This window comes from Leopardus geoffroyi, chromosome D1 (genome assembly GCF_018350155.1).
Source record: "Leopardus geoffroyi isolate Oge1 chromosome D1, O.geoffroyi_Oge1_pat1.0, whole genome shotgun sequence".
In the NCBI taxonomy this organism is placed as follows: Eukaryota; Metazoa; Chordata; class Mammalia; order Carnivora; family Felidae; genus Leopardus; species Leopardus geoffroyi.
In genome coordinates, this window is record NC_059329.1 from 5,330,199 (window position 1) to 5,355,980 (window position 25,782).

The 25,782-nt window shown below is 36.9% G+C and overlaps 1 protein-coding gene across 1 annotated transcript in view; it reads right to left on the minus strand.

The window, feature by feature from the left end:
* GUCY1A2 (guanylate cyclase 1 soluble subunit alpha 2) overlaps positions 1–25,782 on the minus strand; it is a 338,126-nt gene that overhangs the window by 38,740 nt on the left and 273,604 nt on the right. Inside the window, exon 7 of the mRNA XM_045482650.1 lies at positions 19,278–19,432. Within this exon, the coding sequence (XP_045338606.1) occupies positions 19,278–19,432 (155 nt within the window). The remainder of the gene's footprint in view (positions 1–19,277; positions 19,433–25,782) is intronic.

Genomic DNA, 25,782 nt, shown 5'->3' on the forward strand with positions numbered 1-25,782 from the left:
AAAGCCATAGGGAAGCTCTCAACAGAACCCAACAATGCTGGCACTGTGATCTTGGACTTTGGCATCCACAACTGTGAGAAATACATTTATGTTGTCTATAAGCTGCCCAGACAATGGCACTTTGTTAAAGCAGCACAAAATGACAGGGCTATAGTTTTAGGCATATTTAGTCCTGAGATTTTTCCCTTGTTACATGCAGAATAAACAGTTCCTGTGCTGCTAAAAAAAAAAAAAAAAAAAAAAAAGCCCATGGCCTAATGTCTGGAAATGGATTATATTTGGACACCTGACAAAGATGAATTCAGGTGGCTGGATTATCCAGTGGACCCAATGTAATCACAAGGGTCCTCAAAAGTGGAAGAGGGAGCAAGAGATGTGATGAATAGAAACAGCATAATAAAGATGCAATATTCCTGACTTGATAATGGAGGAGGGAAGCAATGAACCAAGGAATACAAGTGGCCTCTAGAAGCTGAGAAGAAAACAGATGATCAACTAGGAACTCCAGAAAAGATTGCAGTCATAATGACAATGTTATCCCAGTGATACCCATGTTAGAATTCTGTTCTACAAAACGGAAAGGTAATAAACTTGTGTCATTTAAGCCAGAAAGTCTGTAGTAACCTAATTAACATGTATATAATTATGTATCTCTGGTTAAATGTGGGCATTTGCAAAGGAAATAGGTAGGTTTTTCAAAATCACATTACTATGACTTAGTCATCAGGAAGAGGCCTTTGCTAATAGAAACTTGTAGGATTAAGCAGATTGCTAGTTCAGATCTGAGTCATGGCTTAAAATGGCTTTGGCCAAATTACCAAATACATTGTTTCTTTGGGATTTCCAGATGAGGCCTATAATCCAACTATCACACATCATTCAACATGGAAAAATTTATAAAATATGAGAATTAAGTCCAGAAATAAGATGATCTATTCCTTCATGGAAATGACAGCATAGAGTCCTGGTCCAAGATGGAGATATGGGAAGACCCCAAACTCACCTTATTCATAAACATACCAAATCCACACCTACTTACAGAGCAGTTCCTCCTGCAGAAGAACTGAGGGCTGACTGGACAGCTTCTGCACACCAAAAGGTAGACCACAGAGAGAAGAGCAAGAGAAACAGCGACATGGTAAGGATGGGAACCCCACCCCAACACTGTAAACCTCAGCGGAGATGAATACCCCTGAGGGACCTTGGACCACGTACAAAAAAGTTTTGATTTAAAAGGGCAACTAGAAAGTAAAGGAACCAGCCCTAGAAGCCTGGCAAATGGTGGGGTAATGGAGGCTGGGAGGGTAGGGGAGCTGCTGGAACTCTGGTTTGGAAGGGCTAAAGAGCATCACTATTTATGTTCCCCCTCCACCTCGAGAGCAGCCCTGGTTAGTGCTCACTACAGCTCTAGGCCAGTACCACTTAGGCTCCAAAGGACATACCAGGGCACCCCCAACAGAGGGTACCAGAGGACCACCCATGCTCACTTAGGCTCCAGTCAGCTTACCAGGGTGTTTTCTATGTGCACACCCTGGAGAGCACCCTGTCCAGAACACCCTGCAGCACTGTGTCTACCTCAGCTCCAGCTGCCTTGTTAGGGCACCCCTTGTATGGAAAGCCCCATAACATTCTGGCTTGAACCCACTTTAGACATCCTACCTGGGTGTCCTTTGTGCAGAGATTCCCAGGATCCCCTGGCTTGCAACCACTTCCACTGCAGCTGTCCTACCAGGGCACCCTCTGCACAGACAGCCTGGAACTGCCTTGGCCTGCACCCACTATAGCTCCATATTTCCCTTCAGGAAAGACTCAGCAAGGAGTGCTCCAAGATCCCCAGTCTATCACATCCAAAACCCCTGTCTGCCACAGTCACCAGGCACACGCAGTCTACACAAAGCACAACAATACACAAGACCATTCCCTTATGTTTGGGAGAAGTAATTTTTCCTCTAATTCATAAAAACACAGAAAGTCAAGCAAAATAAGGAAAGGGGGAAAATGTTCCAAATGAAAGAACAAGACAAAACCTAATAAAAAGAAGTGATATTGGAGATGAGTAATCTAGCTGATAAAGAGTTGAAAGTGATGTCATAAAGATGTTCACCATACTGGAAAGAATGGATGAACTCAGAACTTCAAGAGATAGAAAATAGAAAAAAGAACTAAAGTGGAAAAATACAATAACTGAAATGAAAAATACAGGGGGTCAACTGTATATTAGAAGAGGCAGAAGAATGGATCAGTGATCTGGAAGACAGGCTAATGGAAAGCACTTAATCACCTAATAAGGAAGAGGAATAAGGAGAAGTGAGAATAGGTTAAAGGCTCTCTAGGACAGCAAGTAAACAAACATTACATTATGAAGGTCCCAACATGAAAAGAGAGAGAGAGAGAGAGAAAGACTGAAAACCTCCCTTACCTGGAAAGGGATACAGACCACCAGGTCCAGGAAACACAGAACATTCCAAACAAGATGAATCCAAGGAGGACCACACCGTGAAACGTAAAGAGAGAATTTAAAATCAGCAAGTGAGAAGCAATTACTTGTGTACTACAAACACTCTATACGGCTATCACCTGATTATTCTGGAGAAACTTTGCAGGCCAAAAGGGAGTGGCATGATATATTCAAAGTGCTGAATAAAAAAACAAACACCCCTACACCCAACACCATAATAGAAGAAGAAATAGTTTCCTAGGCAAAGAGAAATTAAGGACTTCATCACTAAGCCTGCTTAGAAGCAATGTTAAAAGGACTTATTCAAGAAGAAAAGAAAAGGCTATAATTAGAAGAAAATTATGAAAGCAAATCATTTCATAAGTACAAGTAAACACAGTAAAAGTAGTAGATCAATCATTTATAAAGCTAGTATGAAGGTTAAAAAATAAAAGTAGTATAATCAATTGTATCAAAAATTAGTTAAAGGGACTTACAAAGGTTAAAGTAGGACAACATATATATGAAATGTGGAGGCTGGTAGTAAAAATGAAATTATTTTAGAATGTGTTCAAATTTAAGTTACCATCAATATTTAATATAGAATGCTATATACTTAGGATGTTATATATAAGCTTCATAGTTGCCAGAAAACAAAAACCTATAATAGATAAAATAAAGCCAAGCAGAACACTAAAGTCACCAATTGCAAGGAAAGAGAACAAAAGAAGAAAAAGGAACAGAGAAGAACTACAAAACAACCACAAAACAATTAGCAAGATGCCAATAAGTATATACCTATCAATTATTACTTTAAATGTAAATGGTTGAAATGCTCCAATAAAACATATAGTGTGATAAAATGGATGAAGAAACAAGACCCATCTATATACTACCTACAGCAGACTCACTTCAGACCTAAACTACATACAGACTGAATTTGAAGACATGGAAAAATACATACCATGGAAATGGGAGCAAAACAAAACAAAACAACACACACAAAAAAGAACAGAAAACAAGATACCCAGGACTGCAATACTTATATCAGACAAAATAGGCTTCAAAACAAAGACTGTATTAAGAGACAAAGGCACTACATTATGATTAGAGGATAAGTCCAACAAGAGGATATAACAAATGTAAATATCTATGCCCCCAGGGCACTTGCATAGCTCACTTGGTTAAGTATCACCCCCCTTCCCCCATCAGCTCAGGTCATGATCTTATGGTTCATGGGTTCAAGCCTTCCGTTGGGCTCTGTGTTGCGAGCTCAGAGCCTGGAGCCTGCTTGGGACTCTTTGTCTCCCTCTCTCTCTGCCCCTCCCCTGCACACACTCTGTCTCTCAAAAATAAATAAACATTTAAAAAATTAAAAATAGATAACTATGCATCTAACATGAGAGCATCTAAATGCATAAAGCAAATATGAACAGATATAAACACAAAAACTGACCATAATCCAGAAATGGTAGGGGACTTTAACACCACGTTTACATCAATGGATAGATCATCTAGGCAGCAAATAAATAAGAAGTGTCATTAAATGACATTTTAGACCAGATGGACTTGACAGATAGATACAGAATGTTCTATCCACAAACAGCAGAACATAAAATTCTTTTCAAGTTCACATGGACCATTCTCCAGGATAGACAGCATGTTAAGCCACAAACCAAATCTCAATAAATTTAAGAAGACTGAAATCATATCAAGTATATTTTCTGACTGCAATAATATAAAACTAGAAAATAATTACAAGATGTTTCATTGTTAAAAAAAACAACAGCATAACAACAAAAAAGAAAATAATTACAAGAAAAAAAACCAGGACAAAACAGAAATACCTGGAGATTAAACAACATGCTATTAAATAACCAATAGGTCAGTAGGAAATCCAAGAGGAAATTTAAAAATACATGGAGGCAAACAAAAGTGAAAACACAATGATCCCAAATCCTTGGGATACAGTGAAAGCACTTTTAAGAGGGAAGTTAATAGTGATATAGGCCTACCTCAAGAAACAAGAAAAATCTCAAACAATCTAACCTTACACCTAAAGGGAGAAGAAAAAGAACAAATGAACCCCAGATTTAACAGGAGGAAGGAAATAATAAAGATCATAGTGGAAATGGAGAGTAAGAAGAATAAAAGAAAAGATCAATAAAACCAAGAGCTAATTCTTGGAAAAGATAAACAAAATTGATAAGCCTTTAACCAGACTCATCAAGTAAAACAGAGAGACAGCCAAAATAATGAAACTCAGAAATAAAAGAGGAAAAATAACAACCTACACCACAGAAACACAAAGGATTTTAAGATACTATGACAAAAAAATATATGCCAACAAATTGGACAACTTACATTCCTAGATACATACAATCTCCAAAAACTAAACCAGAAAAAAAATAGAAAATCTGAACAGACTGATTACCAATTCAATTTTCTTACTAATCAAAACAAACAAACAAAACAAGAAACAAAGTCCAGGACCAGATAGATTCACAGATGAATTCTACCTAATATTTGAAGAAGGGTTAATACCTACTCTTCTCAAACTATTCCAAAAAGTAGAAGACTCTGGGGTACCTGTGTCATTCAGTTGGTTAAGCATCTGACTCTTGATTTTGGCTCAGGTCATGATCTCACAATCATTAGATGGAACCCTGCAATGTATTCTGTGCTGGGCACGGAGCTTGTTTAAGATTCTCTCTCTCTCTCTCTCTCTCTCTCTCTCTCCCTCTGCCTCTTCCCTACTTGCACATTAATGCTCTCTCTCTCACTTTCTCTTTAAAAAGAAAATAAAAGAGGAAGTAAAACTTCCACATACATTCTACAAGGACAGCATTACCCTAATACTAAAACCAGACAAAGACACCACAGAAAAGAAAATTACAGGCCAATATCTCTGATGAATGTATATGTAAAAATCCTCAACAAAATATTAGCAAGCCTCATTCAACAATACATTAAAAGGATCATTCACCACAATCAAGTGGGATTTATTCTAGGAATGCACGGTTGGTTCAATATCCACAAATCAATCAATACACCACAGTAACAAAGTGAATTCCCGTCTTAGTAGATATAGAAAAAACATTTAATAAAATTCTACATCCTTTCATGATAAAACTCAACAAAGTAGGTTTAGAAGGAACATACTTCAACATAATAAAGGTCATATATGAAAAACCCACAGCTAATATCACACTCAATGGTGAAAAACTGACAGCTTTTCCTATAAGATCAGGAACAACACAAGGATGTCCAGTATGCCACTTTTACTCAGTGTAGTAATGGAAGTCCTAGTGAAACAATCAGGCAAGAAAAAGAAGTAAAACTCATCCAGATTGGTAAGGAAGAAGTAAAACTCTCACTATTGTAAATTACATACTATATAGAAAACCCTAAAGACAGCACCCAAAACTATTAAAACTGACAAATAAAATCAATACAGAGGCAAGATATAAAATTAACACAGAAATCAGCTGCATTTCTATACACTAAAAACAAAGTAGTAGAAAGAGAAATTAAGAAGACAATTACCTTTATATTTGCACAAAAAGAATAAAATACCTAGGAATAAACTGAACTAAGGAGGTTAAAAACCTATATTCTGAAAATTATTAAAAAGAAATGATGAAAGAAATTCAAGAAAGCACAAAAAAATTAAATGCTCATGGAGTGGAAGAATTAATGTTAAATGTCCACACTACCCAAAGCAATCTAAAGATTCAATGTAATCCCTATCAAAATACCAATAGCAAGTTTCACAAAATGCTATCCTAAAATGTGTATGGAACACATTTTATTTGTCCATTTATTTGTTTGTGCAACAAATTATCCTAAAATGTGTATGGAACCACAAAAGACCTTGAATAACCCAAAATATGCTGAAAAGGAACAAAGGTAGAGGTATCACAATCACAGATTTTAAGATATACTACAAAGCTACAGTAATCAAAACAGGATGGTACTGGCACGAAAATCAGATCAGACGGAACAGGATAGACTCCAGGAACACACCCATACATAAGTGGTTAAATGATCTACAACAAAGAAGGCAAGTACACACAATGGGGTAAAGACAGTTTCTTCAATAAATAGTGCTGGGAAAACTGGACCACTTTCTTACACCATACATAAAAATAAACTCACAGTTGACTGAAGACTTAAATGTGAGGCCCAAATCCATAAAACTTTTAGAAGAAAATGCAGGTATTAATCTCTTTGACGTCAACCTTAGCAACAGTTTTCTAGATATGTTTCCTCAGGCAAGGAAGACAAAAATCAAAAATAAAGTATTGGGACTACACCAAAATAAGATTTTGCACAGTAAAAAAGGTAGCCTACTCCCTGGGAGAATGTATTTGCAAATGATATATCTGATAAGGGGTTAATAGCCAAAATAAAGAACTTATACAAATAAACACAGAACAAAAACAAAAAATCTGATTTAAAAACTGGGCAGAGGACCTGACTGGACATTCTTCCAAGAAGATACACAGGTATGGCCAACAGACGCATGAAAAGATGCTCAACGTCACTCATCATCAGGCAGATGTAAATCAAAACCACAATGAGGGGCGCCTGGGTGGCGCAGTCGGTTAAGCGTCCGACTTCAGCCAGGTCACAATCTCGCGGTCCGTGAGTTCGAGCCCCGTGTCAGGCTCTGGGCTGATGGCTCAGAGCCTGGAGCCTATTTCCGATTCTGTGTCTCCCTCTCTCTCTGCCTCTCCCCCGTTCATGCTCTGTCTCTCTCTGTCCGAAAAATGGATGAACGTTGAAAAAAAAATTAAAAAAAAAAAACCACAATGAAATATCACCTTACACCTGTCATAATGGCTACTATCAAAAAGACAAAATAATAGCAAGTGTTTGTGAGGGTGTTAAGAAAAAGAGAACCCTCATGCACTATTGGTGGGAATGTAAGTCGGTGTAACCACTGTGGTCAACAGTATGGAGGTCCCTCAAAAATTAAAACTAGAAAAACCATATGAATCCAGTAATTCCAGGGTGTTTATCCAAAGAAAATAAAAATACTAATTCCAGAAGATATATGCACCCCCATGTTTATGGCAGCAATATTCACAATAGCTAATGTATGGCACCAACTCAAGTGTCCATTCATAGGTGAATGGATAAAGAGGATGTGGTATATATACAACTGAATAGTATTCTGCCACCAAAGTAATAATAACAAGAATAATAATAAGCTCGTGCCATTTGCAACATGGATAGACTTGGAGGGTATGATGCTGAGGAAATAAGACAGAGAAAGACAAATACCATATGATTTCACTTAAACGTACAATCTAAGAAGTAAAACAAGCAAATAAAAAAAAGCAAAAATAGCCCATAAATACGGAGAACAAACTAGTAATTGCCAGAGGGGAAGGAGTTAGGGATGGAGGGGATGGGTGAAGGGCAGTGGGAGATAGATACAGGCTTCTGGTTATTGAATGAGGAAGTCATGGGAATAAAAAATAGAGCATAGAGGATATTGTAGGTGGTATTGTAACATGTTGTATGGTGATGGATGGTAGTTACACTTGTGTTGAACATAACAAGGTACAGACTTGCTGAGTCACTAAGCTGTACACCTGAAACTAATCTAGCATTGTGTGTCAACAATAATTTTTAAAAAAGAATGGGATGAAGCAATAAATGAATTCCAACTGTGTTCCAAGTATTGGGAGATTTATAAACAACACGTTTAATCCCAATGATAATCATCAGGAATAGGTACCCATTTTTAAGATGAGAAAACTGGATCCAAAGCAATTAAGTTGCTAAACTGTACACAGATATTTACAGCCTGGATTCCAACATAGGCACTCTGATAGTGGAATTTGTACACTCAACCACTACCTCATCTTGTCCACTGTAGATCCCCTAACATGATGAGCAGGAGTTACTAGGTAACTGGGTTTTAGCAGAAGGGGACTTTGACAGTGAATGAAAAATAGGTATTTTGAAAAGCCCAGAAGTAGATCAACTGTATAATAAGAAAAGAAAAATGTTTGAAGGTTAAGGAAAACTTCTATCACAGGAATTAAAGAGTCTTTGCACATTTTTAGTTTGCAATTAGCAAGGAAATGGATTTTGCTCAGGCAAATCATTTGCTAATTCAAGCCATCTCAAAATTTGCTTCCACTATCCTAAATATAATCAATTATTTTAGTTCCAAAGATCAGTAACATAATGGTAAAAGACAAGTGTTTATCATGTGTGCATTATTTCAAAACTGGGATGAGTGGGAATAAAGATGAGTATAAGCTTCACATTTATTAGAGAAAAAGGGAAAAACATCAAATATGCAAAACTTAAAAACTCATTGGCTACCTTTTTTTCCAGAACTAAAACAAGCAATGAACTGCTCTAGGTGAAGAAGGAATGGTTCTTGGCCATTACTGTATGCAACAAGATGACTCACACACTAAGAGTCTAAAAAAGTGAACATTACCATATAGACCTTGTAGCTCTGATTTTTAAAGTGTTATTCCTTATGTCTACAAAAATGTGAAGTACTCTAATTCCAACTCTTATATGTATAAGACACTCAATTTATATGACATGAAATGTCAAGTGAGTTAAGTAATTACAGGTACATAATGTTCATAGGAACACACTTTGTCATAGTTAACAACTAGGAAAAAACAATTAGGTGTTGATCAATAGAGGAGCAGATGAATAAGTATTAAAATATAGTGTAGTCATAAAATGGAATGTTGCAGATGAACTAGCGCTTATGTTCCATCATGTATAGATCTTAGATATATGACATTTTTTAAATAAAAACCAATGTTTGAGAAATTTTCATAGACTGTGTTATCACTCATGCAAATAAAAATATATAAAATTCTGTTGTTTATGGATATTTTTGAGAAAGTTAATGTATAAAACAGTGAACTTTGAAATATATCAAGTTCATGGTGGTGTTTGTCACAATGAAAGGGAGTAAAAATTCTAAAGGAAAAGTTTTATTTTATTAATATCTGAGGCAAATAAAGTATTAAACAAGTGGTGGGGTCATGAGTATTATTTCTTTTAATTTTTAGTACTTCAAAATATTTGTAAAAGTTCAGTGATTTCATAAAACTACTATTTTGGGCAAAATGTGTTTGGAATGAATAATTGAGAAAATTATTTCAGTTCATCATAATATGCAAATGGTTCACACGTGTTTATGATGATCATATAGTCTTACTAAAAATAAAGTGAACATAAACCTCTCTGAAGATTTCCAGATAACCAGACAGAGCATTCTACAGGATTGAATTCAGGAAAGAAAACTAGAAACTTCAAGCTCTCATGAGCTAAACTTTGAGTTTTATATCACAAGTTCCTATTTGCTCTAAAAAGTGTAATTTTGCCTCCTTGTAGGGAACGTTCCTGAGAATTCAATCCTGGTGTTTCACTTTCAGTGTCCTAGGAAAGGGGAGGTACGCTCCACACTTGTGGGTTCATAAATCACCTTGTGCAGTGTAGAACACAACAATCAGACATGAGTCAACTGTGCGGAGTAGCACAGGCTAAACCAACTGATCCAGACTCTGAAAACCCAGTCATACTGAGATCATTGCCAGGACCCCAGGTACAGTGTTTTTAATGGTATCCCAGATTTACATGGATGTCAAAGGTCAGTAAGACCACCTGCTCTTCTGAAGCTTGGGAAGGCAAGGTGAAATAGCCAAAGGTTAGGAGTCCACAGTATAACTAAGCTGTGCTCCCAGCAATGCAATGGGGGTAGGATTACCCACTTTCAATCAATGGAGTGCTGCCCCTATGTACCACCTGATCTGTTCTCCTTTCCACCATCTTCGTCATTTTTAAAGCACAAATCTGGTCAAGTCACTCCTCTGCTTAAAAGACTTCAATATACTTTCTCGCACTTGGCATTAGGCTGAAACCTCTTAACATGATGTACCAGCTTCATTTTAGCCCACTCCTCCTCTTGCTCCAATACTGTAATTGGGGTTTCTTCACCTCAGCACTAGTCTGTTTAAATTAATTTGTTTTGTTCAGGTACATTTATCATCTAGTCTCTGATCTTGTCCCTGAGGGTAGAGATGGTTTTTATGCTGTTTATCCTTATAATGTTAGTGCCTATCATACTGCTTGGAATGTAGGAGGTTCTCAACAAATGTTTGTTGAAAGAAGGGAAGGAGGAGGAAACGCGGGGAAAGAGGAAGGAAAGGGGTTTTTTTTTGTAAAATAGAATAAAAGTAAAAATATTTGCATAAAGTATTAGTAGGAATGACAGGATTTGGGCCCAATCAGAAAAAATACCTTTTAGAATCTATCCATGTGGCAGCTCAATGTGTCTGACCATGGCTCCACTTGTTTTCTTTGGTGGGGGGATGGAGGTAGACAGTAACAGAATAAAATGTTTTGGTTGAAATGATTCAAGCCTGAAGACCTTATTGACGACCGAGGATCATCACAAACTCAATGTGAAAAAGATTATGATAGAAACAGCACCCAAAGGCACAGATCCTGTGTGGCTTGCAAGGTTTCCTTACCGCTTATGTGTAAACAAAGCCAGTTAGATCTATCCTGTCTCAGCTCAGGGCACAAACTCCTCAAACAGTTAATCCATTCTTTACATGTCATTTTTTAAAATAGAAAAATTTTAAGATGGAAACTGTCAAATCTTCTGTAATATTATGCCCAGAATTGTGTTAGAAAAAAAAATGGAAGAAATTTAAAAGAGGCAAAACCCTTATATAAATACCCTTTAAATGACAGGTAGTTCTTATGCAACTTTCTTTTGAGTTTATATTTGAAATTTCAGTTCCCTTTCTCATCACCTCAGAAATCTGCATATATATCTTTCATCTAAAAGACTAACCTCTCTCTCTACAGATATATCAAAAGGTTCAAAATATCACCATTTTGTTTATTATTATCTATATATTCACATTTTCTGTCTCAGGGTGTTTGTTTTAGATACAATTTAAAACCCAAGGGAAATTGAGAGAAGATAGCAAAGTAAGAGGACCCTGAGCTCCCTTCAGCCCAAGGACATGCTAAGACAATGGCTACATCTGCACAACTGACTCTGGAAACAGCCTGAAGACTGGCAGAGCAGACCCTGCACAACTAATCCCAGAGAGGAATGAAAAGGGTAGGAGCGGTGGAGCTACAGTTGGGAACCAAACTTCCAGTGAGACTAACTATAAATGGAAGGTATGTCACAAGCATAGAGGGCAGTAGGAAACTCAGCGTGGTAACTCAACCCTGAGAAACACCACAGAAGCAACAGTTTAAAAGAGCTTGGATATATGTGAAGGGATTTATTTACTAATCTTGGAATGTGTTCTGGAGGGGCAGAGATCTTCAAGAGATTTCTTGAGGAAGAAGAGTGCTGGTGGGCATCATTTTTCTTCTCCTCCCCCAGCCTAGGTAGCTGGAAACTTGCAGGAGCCAATGATAACACTCTCCATCTACCTTGCTAGCCCTATGCACCCAGCTTTCACATTCCTTTCCAGCTACACTGATCCAACCCACTCAACTTAGCAGACATCACTCCAAAGCAGCTCCTGCATTGCAACACCCTGTAAGCAGCTCCAGCAGGGACAAGTACCACTCCAAAGTGACTCCTGCCCTGGGGAAGGGATAAGATAACCACACACCCCAGTGCCCTCAGTTCCAGCATCCTGGCCTCTTAGCTGTCTGCTGGGGGAGTAAGCCCTGCCATTCGGTGTTCCAATAGCTGTGGCAGAGATGCTAACTGTAGACCACTGGCCCCATTCACCAATAACAGTCTCTGAGACTTGCAGGGAGAAAGCCCTGCCCTTTGATGTACCTGCAGTTCTGGCACAAATCCCAGCTGCAGACAGTCAGCTGGACTTTTAACCCTGCCCACTAATGAGCCCACAGCGGCCTCGGGTCTCTCAACATTGAGGAAACTAACCACCCCCCCCACATTCACCACCCAATAGTACACCAACAGCAAGCAAACCTAGTCATTTCAACAGGCCTGGATACAGACAATCATGGCTCAGCCAAAATGGGACGTGCATGCAGCCCACAGAGGGGACATTCCGGGAGCAAATGGTTCTGGTGACCAGGGGGACATTACTATAGGACACCACATGCCCTCTTCTACACAAGGCTGCTACTTTAAAGACCAGGAGACACGGCTGACATAATACATAGAAACAAACACAAAGAGTCGTGCGAAATGAGAAGAAGGAATAGGTACCAAATCAAAGAACAAGATACTATCATTAAAATAAACTAGATGAAACAGAGATAAGCAATATGCCTGATAAAGAATTCAAAGCAATGGTCATAAAGATATTCAGTAGATTTTGGAAAAGAGTGGATGAAATAAGTGAGAATTTCAACAAGAAGAAAATAGAAAAAATAACCTCTCAGAGATAAGGAATTCAATTAATAAAATAAAAAATACACTATAGAGAATCAGTAGCAGATGAGAGGATGCAGAAAAATGGATCAGCAATCTGGAAGACAATGTAATGGGAAGCATCCAAGCTGAACAGCAAAAAGAAAAAAAATAACAATAAATGAGAAAAGGTTAAAGGAACTCAACAACATCAAGTGTAATAACATTCATGGTATAGGGATTTCAGAAGGAGAAGAGATAAAGAAGGAAAAAAAAAAACTTATTAGAAGAAATAATGGCTGAAAACTTCCTGAACCTGGCGAAGGAAACAGACATCCAGGTCCAGGAAGCAGAAAGATCCCAGGAGGCCCACAAAATGACAAATAATGATTAAAAGAGTAATAAGTAATGATAAAGAGAAAATATTAACAGATGACATAAAAAAAAAAAAAGTTTCCATACAAGTGAAATTCCCTAAAGCCATCAGCTGACTTGTCAGCAGAAACTTTGCAGGCCAGAAGGGAGTGCCATGATATATACAAAGTGCTAAAAGAAAACAAACAAACAAAACAAAACAAAACTACACTAAGAATACTTGATCCAGCAAGGCTATCATTCAGAACAGAAGGAAAGATAATTTCCCAAACAAAAGTGAAAGGATTCATCACCTTTAAACCAGCCTCATATAAAGTCTTAAAGAGAATTCCTTAAGTGTAAAGGAAAGGATATAATTAGAAATAAGAAAATTATGAAAGGGAAAATTTTGAGATGTAAACCAAACATATGGTAAAAAATAGATTAAGCAGTTAATAAAGTCAGTATGGAGGTTAAAACACAAAAGTGGTAAAAATCAATTGTATCTACAAAAATTAGTCAAATACACAAAACAAAAAGATGTAAAATGTGACATCATATACATAAAACATGCAGGGTGAGTAAAAATTTAGCGCTTACAGTGTGTTTGAACTTAAGAAACTATCACCTTAATATAGACTGCTATATACTTAAGAAGTTACAATGAACACAGCAGTGTGTGGGTGGCTCAGTTGGTTAAACATCTGACTTTGGCTCAGGTCATGATCTCATAGTTCATGGATTTGAGCCTTCTGTCAGGTTTTGTGCTGACAGCTCAGAGCCTGGGGCCTGCCTTAGATTCTGGGTCTCCCTCTCTGCCCCTCCCCCACTTGCACCTTGTCTCTTTCTCTGTCTCAAAAATAAACATTAAAAAACATTCAAAAAAGAAGTTATATGTGAACACAATGGTAACAACAGATCAAAAACCTATAATAGTTACAGAAAAAAATAGAAAGTCTAGGGACACTTGGGTGGCTCAGTCAGTTGAGCTTCCGACTTCAGCTCAGGTCACGATCTCGCGGTTTGTGAGTTTGAGCCCCATGTCGGGCTCTGTGCTGACAGCTTGGAGCCTGGAGCCTGCTTTGGATTCTGTGTCTCCCTCTCTCTCTGCCCCTCCCTCACTCACACTCTGTCTCTCTCTCCTTCAAAAATAAATAAACGTTAAAAAAATTTTTTAAAAAATAGCAAGTCAAGCATAACACTAAGTAAAGCCATTAAACCACAAGGGAAAAGATCAAGAGAAGAAGAAACAGGGAAGAACTATAAAACAGAAAACAAGTATATACCTACTAATCATTACTTTAAATGTAAATGGTCTTAATATTCCAATCAAAACATACTGGATGACTGAATGGATAAAAAAAAAAAAAAAACGAGACCCATCTATATGCAGCCTACAACTATCTCACTTCAAACCTGTAAACACATACAGACTAAAGGTGAAGAGATAAAAAAACATATGCCATGCAAATGAAATTGCACAAAGGGCCAGTGTAGCAATTCTCATATCAAAATAGGCTTTAAAACAAAGACTGTAGCAAGAGATAATGAAGCACTATATAATGATAAATGGAACAACACATCAAGAGGATATAATAATTGTAAATATCTATGCACACAACATAGAAACACCAAAATACATAAAGCAAATATTAACAGATATAAGCAGAAACTAACGGTAATACAATAGTAGTAGAGGGCTTTAACACCCCACTTACATCAATGGATAGATCATCCAGATATAATATCAACAAGAGTGGCTTTGAGACACACATTATATCAGATGAAGCTGACAAATATACAGAACATTCCATCCCCCAAGAGCAGAATACATATTCTTTTTAGGCGCACATGGACTCTCCAGGATACAACAGATGATAGGACATAAAGTAAGTCTCAGTAAATATTAAGAATATTGAGCTCATATCAAGTATGTTTTCCAACCACAACAATATGATACTAGAAATCAATTATAAGAAAAAAAATCTGGAAGAAGCACACCAACATGTTGTGGAGGAGAAACAAAATGCTACTCAACAATGAATGGGTCAACCAAGAAATCAAAGAAGAAATCAACAAACACCTGGAGACAAATGAAAATGAAAACACAACAGTCCAACACCTTGGCATACAGCAAAAGCAGTAAGAGGGAATTTTATAGTAATCAGGCCTACTTCAAGAAATAAGAAAATTTTCAAATAAAGAACCTAACCTTACACCTAAAGAAACTAAGAAGAAAAGAAAGGACAAACAAACCCAAGGTTAGAAGAAGAAAAGAAATAATAAATACCAGAGCAGAAAATAACAAAATAGAGACTAAAAGAATAATTGAAAAGATCAATGAGACCAAGAGTCAATTTTCTAAAAAAATAAAATTGATAACACTTTAGCCAAATTCATCAAGAAAAAATGAGAGAGGTTTCAAATAAAATCATAAATGAAGGAGAAGAAATAGCAACTGACACCAGAGAAATACAAAGGATAAGAGCATATTATGAAAAATGATATGCCAACATAGTGGACAATTTAGTCAAATGGATAAATTACAGAAACATATAACCTTCCAAACTGTATCAGGAAGAAATAGAAAATGTGAACTGAGTAATTACTAGTAATGAAATTGAATTAGTCATCAACCAACTTCCTAATCCATCATACAAGGCCAGCATTAGTGTGATACGAAAACCAGACCAAAAACCTAACAACAACAACAAAAATTCAAAACAAACAAACAACTACAGGCCAACATATATGATGAACATAGCTGTAAAAATCCTCAAAAGACTGGCAAGCCTAATTCAACAATATATTAATCAGTGACCATGATCAAGTAGGGTTTTATTCTAGGGATGTAAGGGTGTTTCAGTATGTGCAAGTCAAGCAGTGTGACACGTCACATTAACAAGAGAAAGGGTAAAAACCATGTGTAAAGATATGCAGATATAGTATTTGATACTTTCAACATCCTTTTCTGATAAAAACTCAGTGAAGTATCTCAACATAATAAAGACTGTACACAGCAAATCCATAGCTAACATCATATTCAATGGTGAAAAACTGGGAGACTTTCCTCTAACATCAGGAACAAAATAAGGGTTCCACTCCTCCCACTTTTATTCAGTGGAGTTCTGGAAGTCCCAGCCATCATAATAAGACAAGAAAAAGAAATGAAAAGCATCCAAATTGCTAAGGAAGCAGTAAAACTGTCACTCTTTATAGATGACATGTTACTATATATAGAAAACCCTAAAGGCACCACCAAAAAACTATTACAATTGATAAATGAATTCAGTCAAGTTGCAGGATACAAAATCAATATAAAGTATGTGTTGCATTTCTATACCGAAATGTAAAAGTAGCAGAAAGAAAATTTAAGGACACAATCCAATTTACAGTTGCGCCAAAAGGATATAATAATTAATCAAGGAGGTGAAAGACCTAATCTCTGAAAACTATAAAACATTGATGAAAGAAATTGAAGATGAAACAACAAATGTAAAAGCATAACATGCTCATGGATTTGAAGAATTAGTATTGGTAAAATGTCCATATTACCCAAAGCAATATATAGATTAAATGCAATCTCTTTCTAAATACCAACAGCATTTATCACAGAACTAGAACAAATAAAATTTTTCAAGAACCACAAAAGTTCTCAAATAGCCAACGCCATCTTGAGAGAGAACAAAGCTAGAGGTATCACAGTCTCAGGTTTCAAGGTATATTGCAGACCAATAGCAATAAAAACAGGATGTACTGGCATCAAAAGAGACACACAGATCAATGGAACAGGATAAAGAGCCCAGAAATAAGCCTACTCATATATGGTTGATTAATCTACAATAGAGGAGCAAGAATATATAATGGGGAAAAGACAGTATTGTCAAAAAATGTTTTTGAGGAATCTGGTAGCTACAGGCAAAAGGATGAAACTGGACAATCTCTTACACCAAATACAAAAGTAATCTCAAAATGGATTAAAGGCCTACTTATGAGAACTGAAACCATAAAACTCCTAGAAGAAAACATAGGCAGTAATCTCTTTGACATCAGCCTTAGCAATGTTTCTCTAAGCATGTCTCCTGAAGCAAGGAAAACAAAAGTGAAAATAAACTTTGACTACACCAAAATGAAAAGCTTTTGTACAGCAAAGGAAACAATGAAGTGGCAAAATTAAAGCAAAATAAAAAGGCAAAGGCAACTTACTGAATAGAAGAAAATATTTGCAAATGATCTATCTGATAAAGGGTTAATATCCAAAATAGATAAAGAACTTATACAACTCAACATCAAATAACAATCTGATTAAAAATGGGCAGAGGATCTGAATAGACATGCAGATGGCCAACAGATACATGCAAAGATGCTCAACATCACTAATCATCAGGAAAAAGACAACAACAACAACAACAACAACAACAACAACAAAAACCAACACCCCCCCAAACAACAACAAAACAAATAATGAGACATCACTTCACACCAGTTAGAATGGCTAGTATCAAAAGGACAAGAAAAAACACATGTTGGAAAAGATGTGGAGAAAAGGGAACCCTTGTGCACTGCTGGTGGGAATGTAAAACGGTGCAGCCACTCGAAGATAGTGTGGAGTTTCCTAAAAATATTAAAAACAGAAGTACCATATGATCCAGTAATTCCACTACTGGGTATTTACCCAAAGAAAAAGAAAAGACTAATTCAAAAAGACATGCACCCCTATGTTTACTGCAGCATTATTTACAACAGCTAACATATGGAAGCAACCTAAAGTGTCCATCAAGCGATGAATGGATAAGTATGTGGTATACATATACAGTGGAATATTATTCAGCCATTAAAAAACAATGTGCTTTTGCCATTTGCAATAACATTAATGGACCTAGAGTGTATGACACTAAATGAAACAAGTCAGACAGGGAAGGACAAATGCCGTAGGATTTCACTTGTATGTGGAATCTAAAAAGCAAACAAACAAAGAAAAGAGACAAACAAACTGATGTTTAAATACAGAGACCAAACTGGTAGTTGCCAGAAGGAAGGTGGGTGGGGGAATGGGTAAAATAAAGAGGATTAAGAAGGATAAAACTTCCAATGTGAAATAAATAAGTCACAGGGATGAAAACTACAGCAGAGGGAATATAGTCAATAATACTATAAAAACATTTTATGAAGACTTATGTTGACTACACTTATCATGTGAACACTGAGGAATGTACAGAATTGTCAAAGCAATATGTTACACATTTGAAACTGAAGTATATTAATTATACTTCAGTAAACAATAAATAATAAAATAAAGGAGAATCAATGGCCACTATTTCCACTCTACAGTTTTACAATACGATTTCTTAGTTATCCAAATCATGGCACTAAATTAGTTTGCACACAGATGCCTAGTGTAAAGCCAAAGTCTAACATGTAGGAGATAGTCATGTTTTCTTATTCCAGAGAAGTCCACCCTATCAACGCATTTTTCAATAATTCAATAAATATTTATACAGAGATTATGTGCCAAACATGTTTTGTAAGTTCTGGGAAGATAATGATGAGCTGAAGCAGAGATCATCCCTGTTCCTGTGGAGTTTAGTATCTAGTGGGTGAGGGGACATCTACCAGGCACAAAATACAGATACGTTCAGCTGTCAGCTGTATGTATCGAGTTAACAAATATGACCTTTAAGAATAGAGTTTGCAGTTTTACTCTGTGCCCAGTATATATTTATATTTAGAGAATTATTATTTATCTTAATTATTCCAAAGAATAAATGTAGACAAAATGTCTTTTCTATCTCATTCCTTTGGCTTTTATAAATACTGAGGAACATTTTGGAAATGTGAAGACTTCTTGTGTGATGCAGCCACTTAACATTTGTTCTCTTGTCAGAAGGACAATGGCTGTGGAAAATGACAAACCTGTGTTTTCTCTCAGCCAAGTCAGGCTCTTCATGCTTACTCATGATGCAAATAAACGTTTGTGTCGCAGTTGCTATCTTTCAGACTGGGTGCATCTATTCATATTACCTCAGAGAATGAAAGGATCAAACACAAAAAATACAGCGTCTCACAAATGACAGGATATCAGCTCAAGGCAATGTCAACGACAGGAGGAGGTGGAGGCCAGAGAACACTTACTGGTAAGTGGTAGGGCTGACGTTGATGCGCCGAGGGTGACTTCCTGATTCGAATTTGCTTGCCAGAGTGACATTATTTCCAAACAGGCAATATCGTGGCATTCTTACCCCAACAACTCCAGCGAGCACAGAACCTGAGTGAATGCCTATCCTCATCTAAAAGAAAAAGAAAGAAAAATGAAAAGGATATATTTATGTTTTTCTTTTGGTATGCAATTCTTTTAAGGAGGGGTACTACTGCTAATTATGTAAACCACTGAACTAGGATCTCCTCAAAGACAGAAAGTTGGTCTTGGTCATTTTTGTGAGCCTGATATCTGGACCATTATAGTGGCAGTGAACATGAATACTATGGAATAAATAATAAATTATAGGAAAAAATTGTATTTAATTAGCTACAGAAATCTGGTTATACTACAGGTCAGATCACTTTTCATTTGTACACATTTTCTAACACATAAAAAACTTATTATTTGTCCTCCATTTACTCTCACATACAACCCTATTTTTTCCTTCATAAAATTAAGCACAATTATAAATTAAATATGTATATTTCTGTTTATTTTGTTTAAAAGTTGGGTTGTCCTAGGAGAGAAGTATCCATATCTTTTTTCTTATTGCTGAATATTCAGTACTTAATATTATACCTAGAGCAAAGTAGGCCCTCAATGGTAAGTAATAAATGTTGAATAAGTTGAAAATAAGTGATAAATGTTGAATAAGTTGAATAAGAGTGTCAAAACTCTTCAACATTGTATCAAAATGGAGTTATAGAGAATTTAACCCTTGTGCCAGTCAAGAAGCATCTATTGAAAACCCTGAAAAATAAATTAAGGGCTGTATATTTTACACTCTGTGAATCTGATAACTGTTAGTCTGTCCCATGCCTTGGAGGAGTCCTCAGTGTGAAGTCAGTATAAACTTCAGTGTGATTACTGAATCACTTCGCAATGAAGTTGCATGTACATGGTCTACACCAAAATAGGTGAAGCTAATGTTGACCAAGTGGAGAATGGGATCCTTAGTCCCAGGGGAATGTGGAAGAGAGGGAAGCAATCTGACCCCTAGGAGCTACTATGTAAGTAAAGTGTCACTCCTTCACTACCATGTCTCCTTCTGTCCCTATAGTTGTGAGGACAAAAAGTCATTCTGAGACTAACCTTTGTCATAAAACTGGAGACTCCTGCATACATCAACTATTGGTAAGACAGGCTGAAATCACTGTGATGTAGCTGCATCTCTTAATAACCTCTTCATCTAATTTTTAAAAAGTGATTCTAACATTTATTTTGAAATCCAACACTGGTGAAAGAATAAAGATTTTTCTTTATTTTTTTTATATTTATATATATTTATAAAGAATAATTTTATATTTATAAAGAATAAAAATTTTCCCTATGAGTGTGAACATACACCAGTATATATATAAACAGACTAACAAAAGAGGAAGTCAAGGAAGACTTCCATGTATATACAGGTGATTGATATATAATAGAGTTGGCATTTCAGATTAGTGAAAAAAAGACAGCATTTCCATTAGGATGCTACAGATCAACTGTGTCTTCATGTTGAAAAATTTCCAAGTAGATTAAAGATCTTAATGTAAAGGGCACTTTACAGGTTTAAAAATAATTGTTTTAATTAAGGTAGAGGTCAATGTGCAGTATAAGTAATACTCTAAAATACATAAATCCTAAAAAGTATAGACTTTTATTAGTCTCTCAGTAACAGTTCCCAGGTGAGTGGCCCAGATTGTCAGGAAGCTCTGTTTGGTCAGGAACAGGTCTTATCATTGTGTTCCTCCTCATGCATCATCATATATTCCTTGTTGGAAAACCTGAAGCTGAGTCGGGAGCACTCCCATGTTCCAAGTCATGATGGGGCAAGATAGATAGCGCAAGCTCAAGGGAAGGGTCATGATGTTACCATTGAAGGTGCTCTTCATTCCTTTGGGTAGATCTGGACTTACATTTTCTATCAATTTTCTTCTGCCTAAAAGATTTCTTCAAACATGTTTTTAACTGTAGTTCCACTGATGATTAATTCTTTCAGCTTTTGTATGTTTGAAAAGGTTTTTATTTTGTCTTCCTATCCAGATATTTTCATTGGGTATGGAATTCTAGGTTGACAGCTTTTTCTTTCCTTTTAGTGCTTTAGTGATGTTGTTCCATCATCTCCTCCTGTATACTGTTTCCTATGAGAACACTGCTGTCATGCTTATATTAACTCCTTCATACATACTAGATCTCTTTCTGTCTTTTTCTAGTTTTGCAAAATTTATTTAAATAATTTTTTAATTAATAAACTTATTTTTTTTTTTTTGAGAGAGACAGAGACTGCACAAGTGAGTGAGGGGCAGAGAGAGAGAATCCCACAATGTGCAGAATGAGAGGGAGAGAGAGAGGGACAGAGAGTGTGGAGCCCAAGCTCACCTGAAGCAGGGCTGAAGATCACCCAATGTGGGGCTCGAACTCATGAACTGTGAGATCATGACCTAAGCCAAAGTCAGGTGCATAACCAAGTAAGCCACCCAGGCACCCCCTGCAGAATTTAGTTATGATTTCCCTTGATGTTTTCTTCATGCTTCTTGTGTTTGGGATTTGTTGAGTTTCTTGGATCTGTGAGTTTTAGTTTTCTTCAGATTAGGAAGAATTTCAGCTATTTCTTATTCAGATATTTTTTCTATCCACCCTTCTATCCCAGAAACTCCAATTATATGCATATGGGGATACTTGAAGTATTTCCATGGAAGACAGATAATTTAATCATTTAAATTACTTTTTCTGTTTATTTTGGATAACTTCTATTATAACATCTTCAGATTTATTAATCTTTTCTTTTGTAATGTGTAATCTTTTGCTAACCCCATCCACTGCATGTTTAATCTCAGACATTGTGATTTTCCTCTCTAGAAGTTCAATTTGGGATTTTTCTTTTCCAGGCATCAAATTAACTTTTGAACATATGGAATTTAGTTAAAATAACTATTTTAAAACTCTTGTCTGCTAATACTAACATCTATTAGTCTACTTCAGTTTTGATTGGTCTTTTTCATCATTATGGGTAATATTTTTCAGCTTTGCTGCAAGCTAGTAATTTTTGGTTCAATGTTCAGTATCACAAATTTGACTTTGTTGAGTGGGGATATTTTTTAGATCCTTGTACATATTCTTGAGTTCTGTCTATGGATGTAGTCAAGTTCCTTGGAAACAATTCAGTCTTTTCAAGTCTTGCTTTTTAGGATTTGTTAGGCAAGTCTTGAGCAGTATTTCATGTAGGGCTACTAATTCTCCACTACTGAGGCAAGAACACCCGGAGTACTGTACCCAGTGGCCATGATTTATGAGGTTCTCAGGTCTTCCCGATGGGAACAGGCAATTTTTTCCAGGTCCTTTGTGAGGGCCAGGAACTTTTTCCTCTAGTCCTTCCGGGTGTTTTTCCCTGTTGAGCCAAGGGAATCTTCTCACATAGAAACAATAATGAATGTTGTGCAGAACATATAGGGAGCTCCTTGGAAGAATGCTGGTGGTCTTTGTGCAACTCTCTCCTTACTGGTTCCCCGTCTGTGACCTCCAGCTTCCTTGGTCTCCCCAGATTGAGCTCCACCTCTCTGACTGCAGGAATTTGTTCGATGCCTCCTGATTTGCTTCTCCTTGCACCACAGTCTGGATGTTCCCAAAGCAACATACCAGGGAAATCCTATGATTCATCTTATTTGTTTCCTATCTCTCAGGGATCACTGTTTTCTATTGCCTAGTGGCCAGTGTCATAAAAACTGTTCTATTGTACTTTTTCCTCCGGATTTTTAATTGTTTAAGGTAGAAGTATGAATCCAGTCTGTTATTCCATTTTAAGTGGAAGCAGAGATAGTACTTTAAAAAAAAATTGTCAACGTTTGTTCATTTCTGAGAGATAGAGACAGAGAAAGAGACAGAGCATGAGTGGGGAAGGGCAGAGACAGGAGGAGACAGAATCTGAAGGAGGTTCCAGGCTATGAGTTGTCAGCACAGAGCCCAATTCGGGGCTCAAACTCACAGATGGCAAGACCATGACCTGAGCCAAAGTCAGACACTTAACTGACTAAGCCACCCAGGCGCCCCATACTTTTTTTTTTTTTAAGAAACCTGTCTGAAAAATGTATGCCTATTTTTTTCTTTTTTTTTGAGAGACAGAGAAAGGTGCTCACACAAGTAGGGGAGGGGCAGAGGAAGATGAAGAGAGAGAATCCCAAGCAGGCTCTGTGCTGTCAGCATGGAGTCTGACATGGGGCTCCATCTCACCGACCATGAGATCATGACCTGAACCAAATCAAGAGTCAGATGCTTAACTAACTGAACTACCCTACCCAGGTGCCCCATAGGTCTGGTTCTGATGAGTGATTATCTATTTGGATTTAAAAAGGTAAAGAAGAAGAAAGAAGAAGAAAGAAGAAAGAAGAAGAAGAAAGAAGAAGAAGAAGAAGAAGAAGAAGAAGAAGAAGAAGAAAGAAAAAGAAAAAGAGAAAGAAAACTGCTGAATGGCAATAGTCCTTTTAAACAAGATAATTATAAAGCACCTTCTCTAAAGTTAAAAAGCATTTTGCAATATTATTATATTTCTTTGGGTTTGCTTTTATGAGGCCTATTTATATTAAATTACTTTGTGTAATGAAGGCTTGCCTAAAAAACACCTCAGATGCTAAGATTGTCAGTTTGGACCTGTGATCATTGTATTGATCTTTTTATGCAGGAGGCAAGATACATCTCACAGCCTCTTTACTCTGTGTGTTTTGTTTGAGAAAAAGACTCTATACCCACCACACACTACACAGAAGGCTTGTATAGTTCCACTGCTGCCTCCTGTCAAAAGACCTGAGGGTTTTTTAAATGAAATTATCAGAATTAGAATTATTATAACGTAAAAAATGCTAGCAATAAAAACCCTGATATCCTTGGGCAGGGTGGATGGAGAAATGGTCATTTAAACAAACGATTATCTCTTAGAAGGCACAAAACATCATGCACAAAATATCACCAAACATGCACAAAAATATCAATAACCACACAAATAGCACAAACTTGCTGTCATTGTGTCTATCATACAATGAAAAAAACTCAGAGAATTATTTAATTTTAGAAGGAGATACTATTGAGAAATTATAAACTGAATCATCAGCCTCTCTTTTCTTTTCATTTCTTTTTTTTTTTTTTAAGTTTATTTTTTATTTTGAGAGAGAAAGAGAAAAAGAATCCCAAGCAAGCTCTGTACTGTCAGCACTGAATCCTGATGCAGGGCTTGAACTCATGAAATCATGACCTGAGCCAAAGTCAGATGCTTAACCAACTGAGCCACTCAGGCGCCCATCTTCTGCATTTCTTTTGACAACTTACTGAGATTTCCCAAAAATTGGGAAGGATAGCAAGAAGTGTTGCCTATGTAAAGAAGGGAATGATTGCCTCACTCAGAATATGTCAGGAACATCGAGCAGTTAGACAAAATAGATACATTCAACTCTCAATGATGAATTTAGATTCCTTTCAGCAAGATTTAACATCATTTAAATAATTTAACCACTCAGAAACATTGGCATCCATCTGCCCAGGATGTCCTCACTAAAGAAGGTCATTTTGCACTAAACCAGTGGTTGTCAACTAGGAACATTTGTGCCCTTCAGTGAACATATGACAATGTCTTGAGACATTTTTTTTATTTTCACAACTGGGATGGGGAGCTGCTTCCATTCTTTTCATCTATTCAGTTGAGCTAGAGATGCCTAGGACAGCCTCCCCACAACAGAGAATTTTCCAGTCCAAAGTAGCAATGCTGCAGAATCTGAGAAATGGTGCAGAATCTGCCCTACGCAGGCTCCTGGCACCCTATAGGTACTTACTAGACCAGCACACACACGAAATAATAAATGCTTTAATCAGACCAAAGCCTTGATGCGTAACACTAGACCTCACTTTTTAGAGAACATTTATGAAAAAAAAAAATAGTGTTCGCCCTAGGGATTTATTGAGAAACACAGTAACTTTTGGATCTATCCTGAGGTTAGGATACCTGTTACCCAATCTCCTCTATCTACCTGAAATGTGTGAAATACTGCAAAGCTCTGGGAAACATCAGAGTCCCCACTCATCAAAAGATGCAGTTGTTCTCCTAATACTTCACTGATTATTCATCTGCTGAGGCACATAAACAAGTGCATTTTAAGATAATATTTCTCCCACGGTGCCTAAAAATAGAAGGCTTATAGGGTTAGACCTCAGTTAGCCAAAACTGGTTTCGTGAAGAAGGAATCTTCGGGTTGGGAGAGCAGCACAGATTCATTACTTGAGCCCTTCATTTTACAAATAATCTCAAGTCCAGAGGAGCACAATGAAAAAGAGCAATTAGCCCACAGGGGGCGCTCGTGCAAGTTCCCTTCCCATACCTCATGGCGCCCATGGTGGTGTTTATGTGGCAAGGACCCCTTTATAGTTCAGTAAATAGATGGACTAATTCCCGAATGTCCGAATCAGACTGAA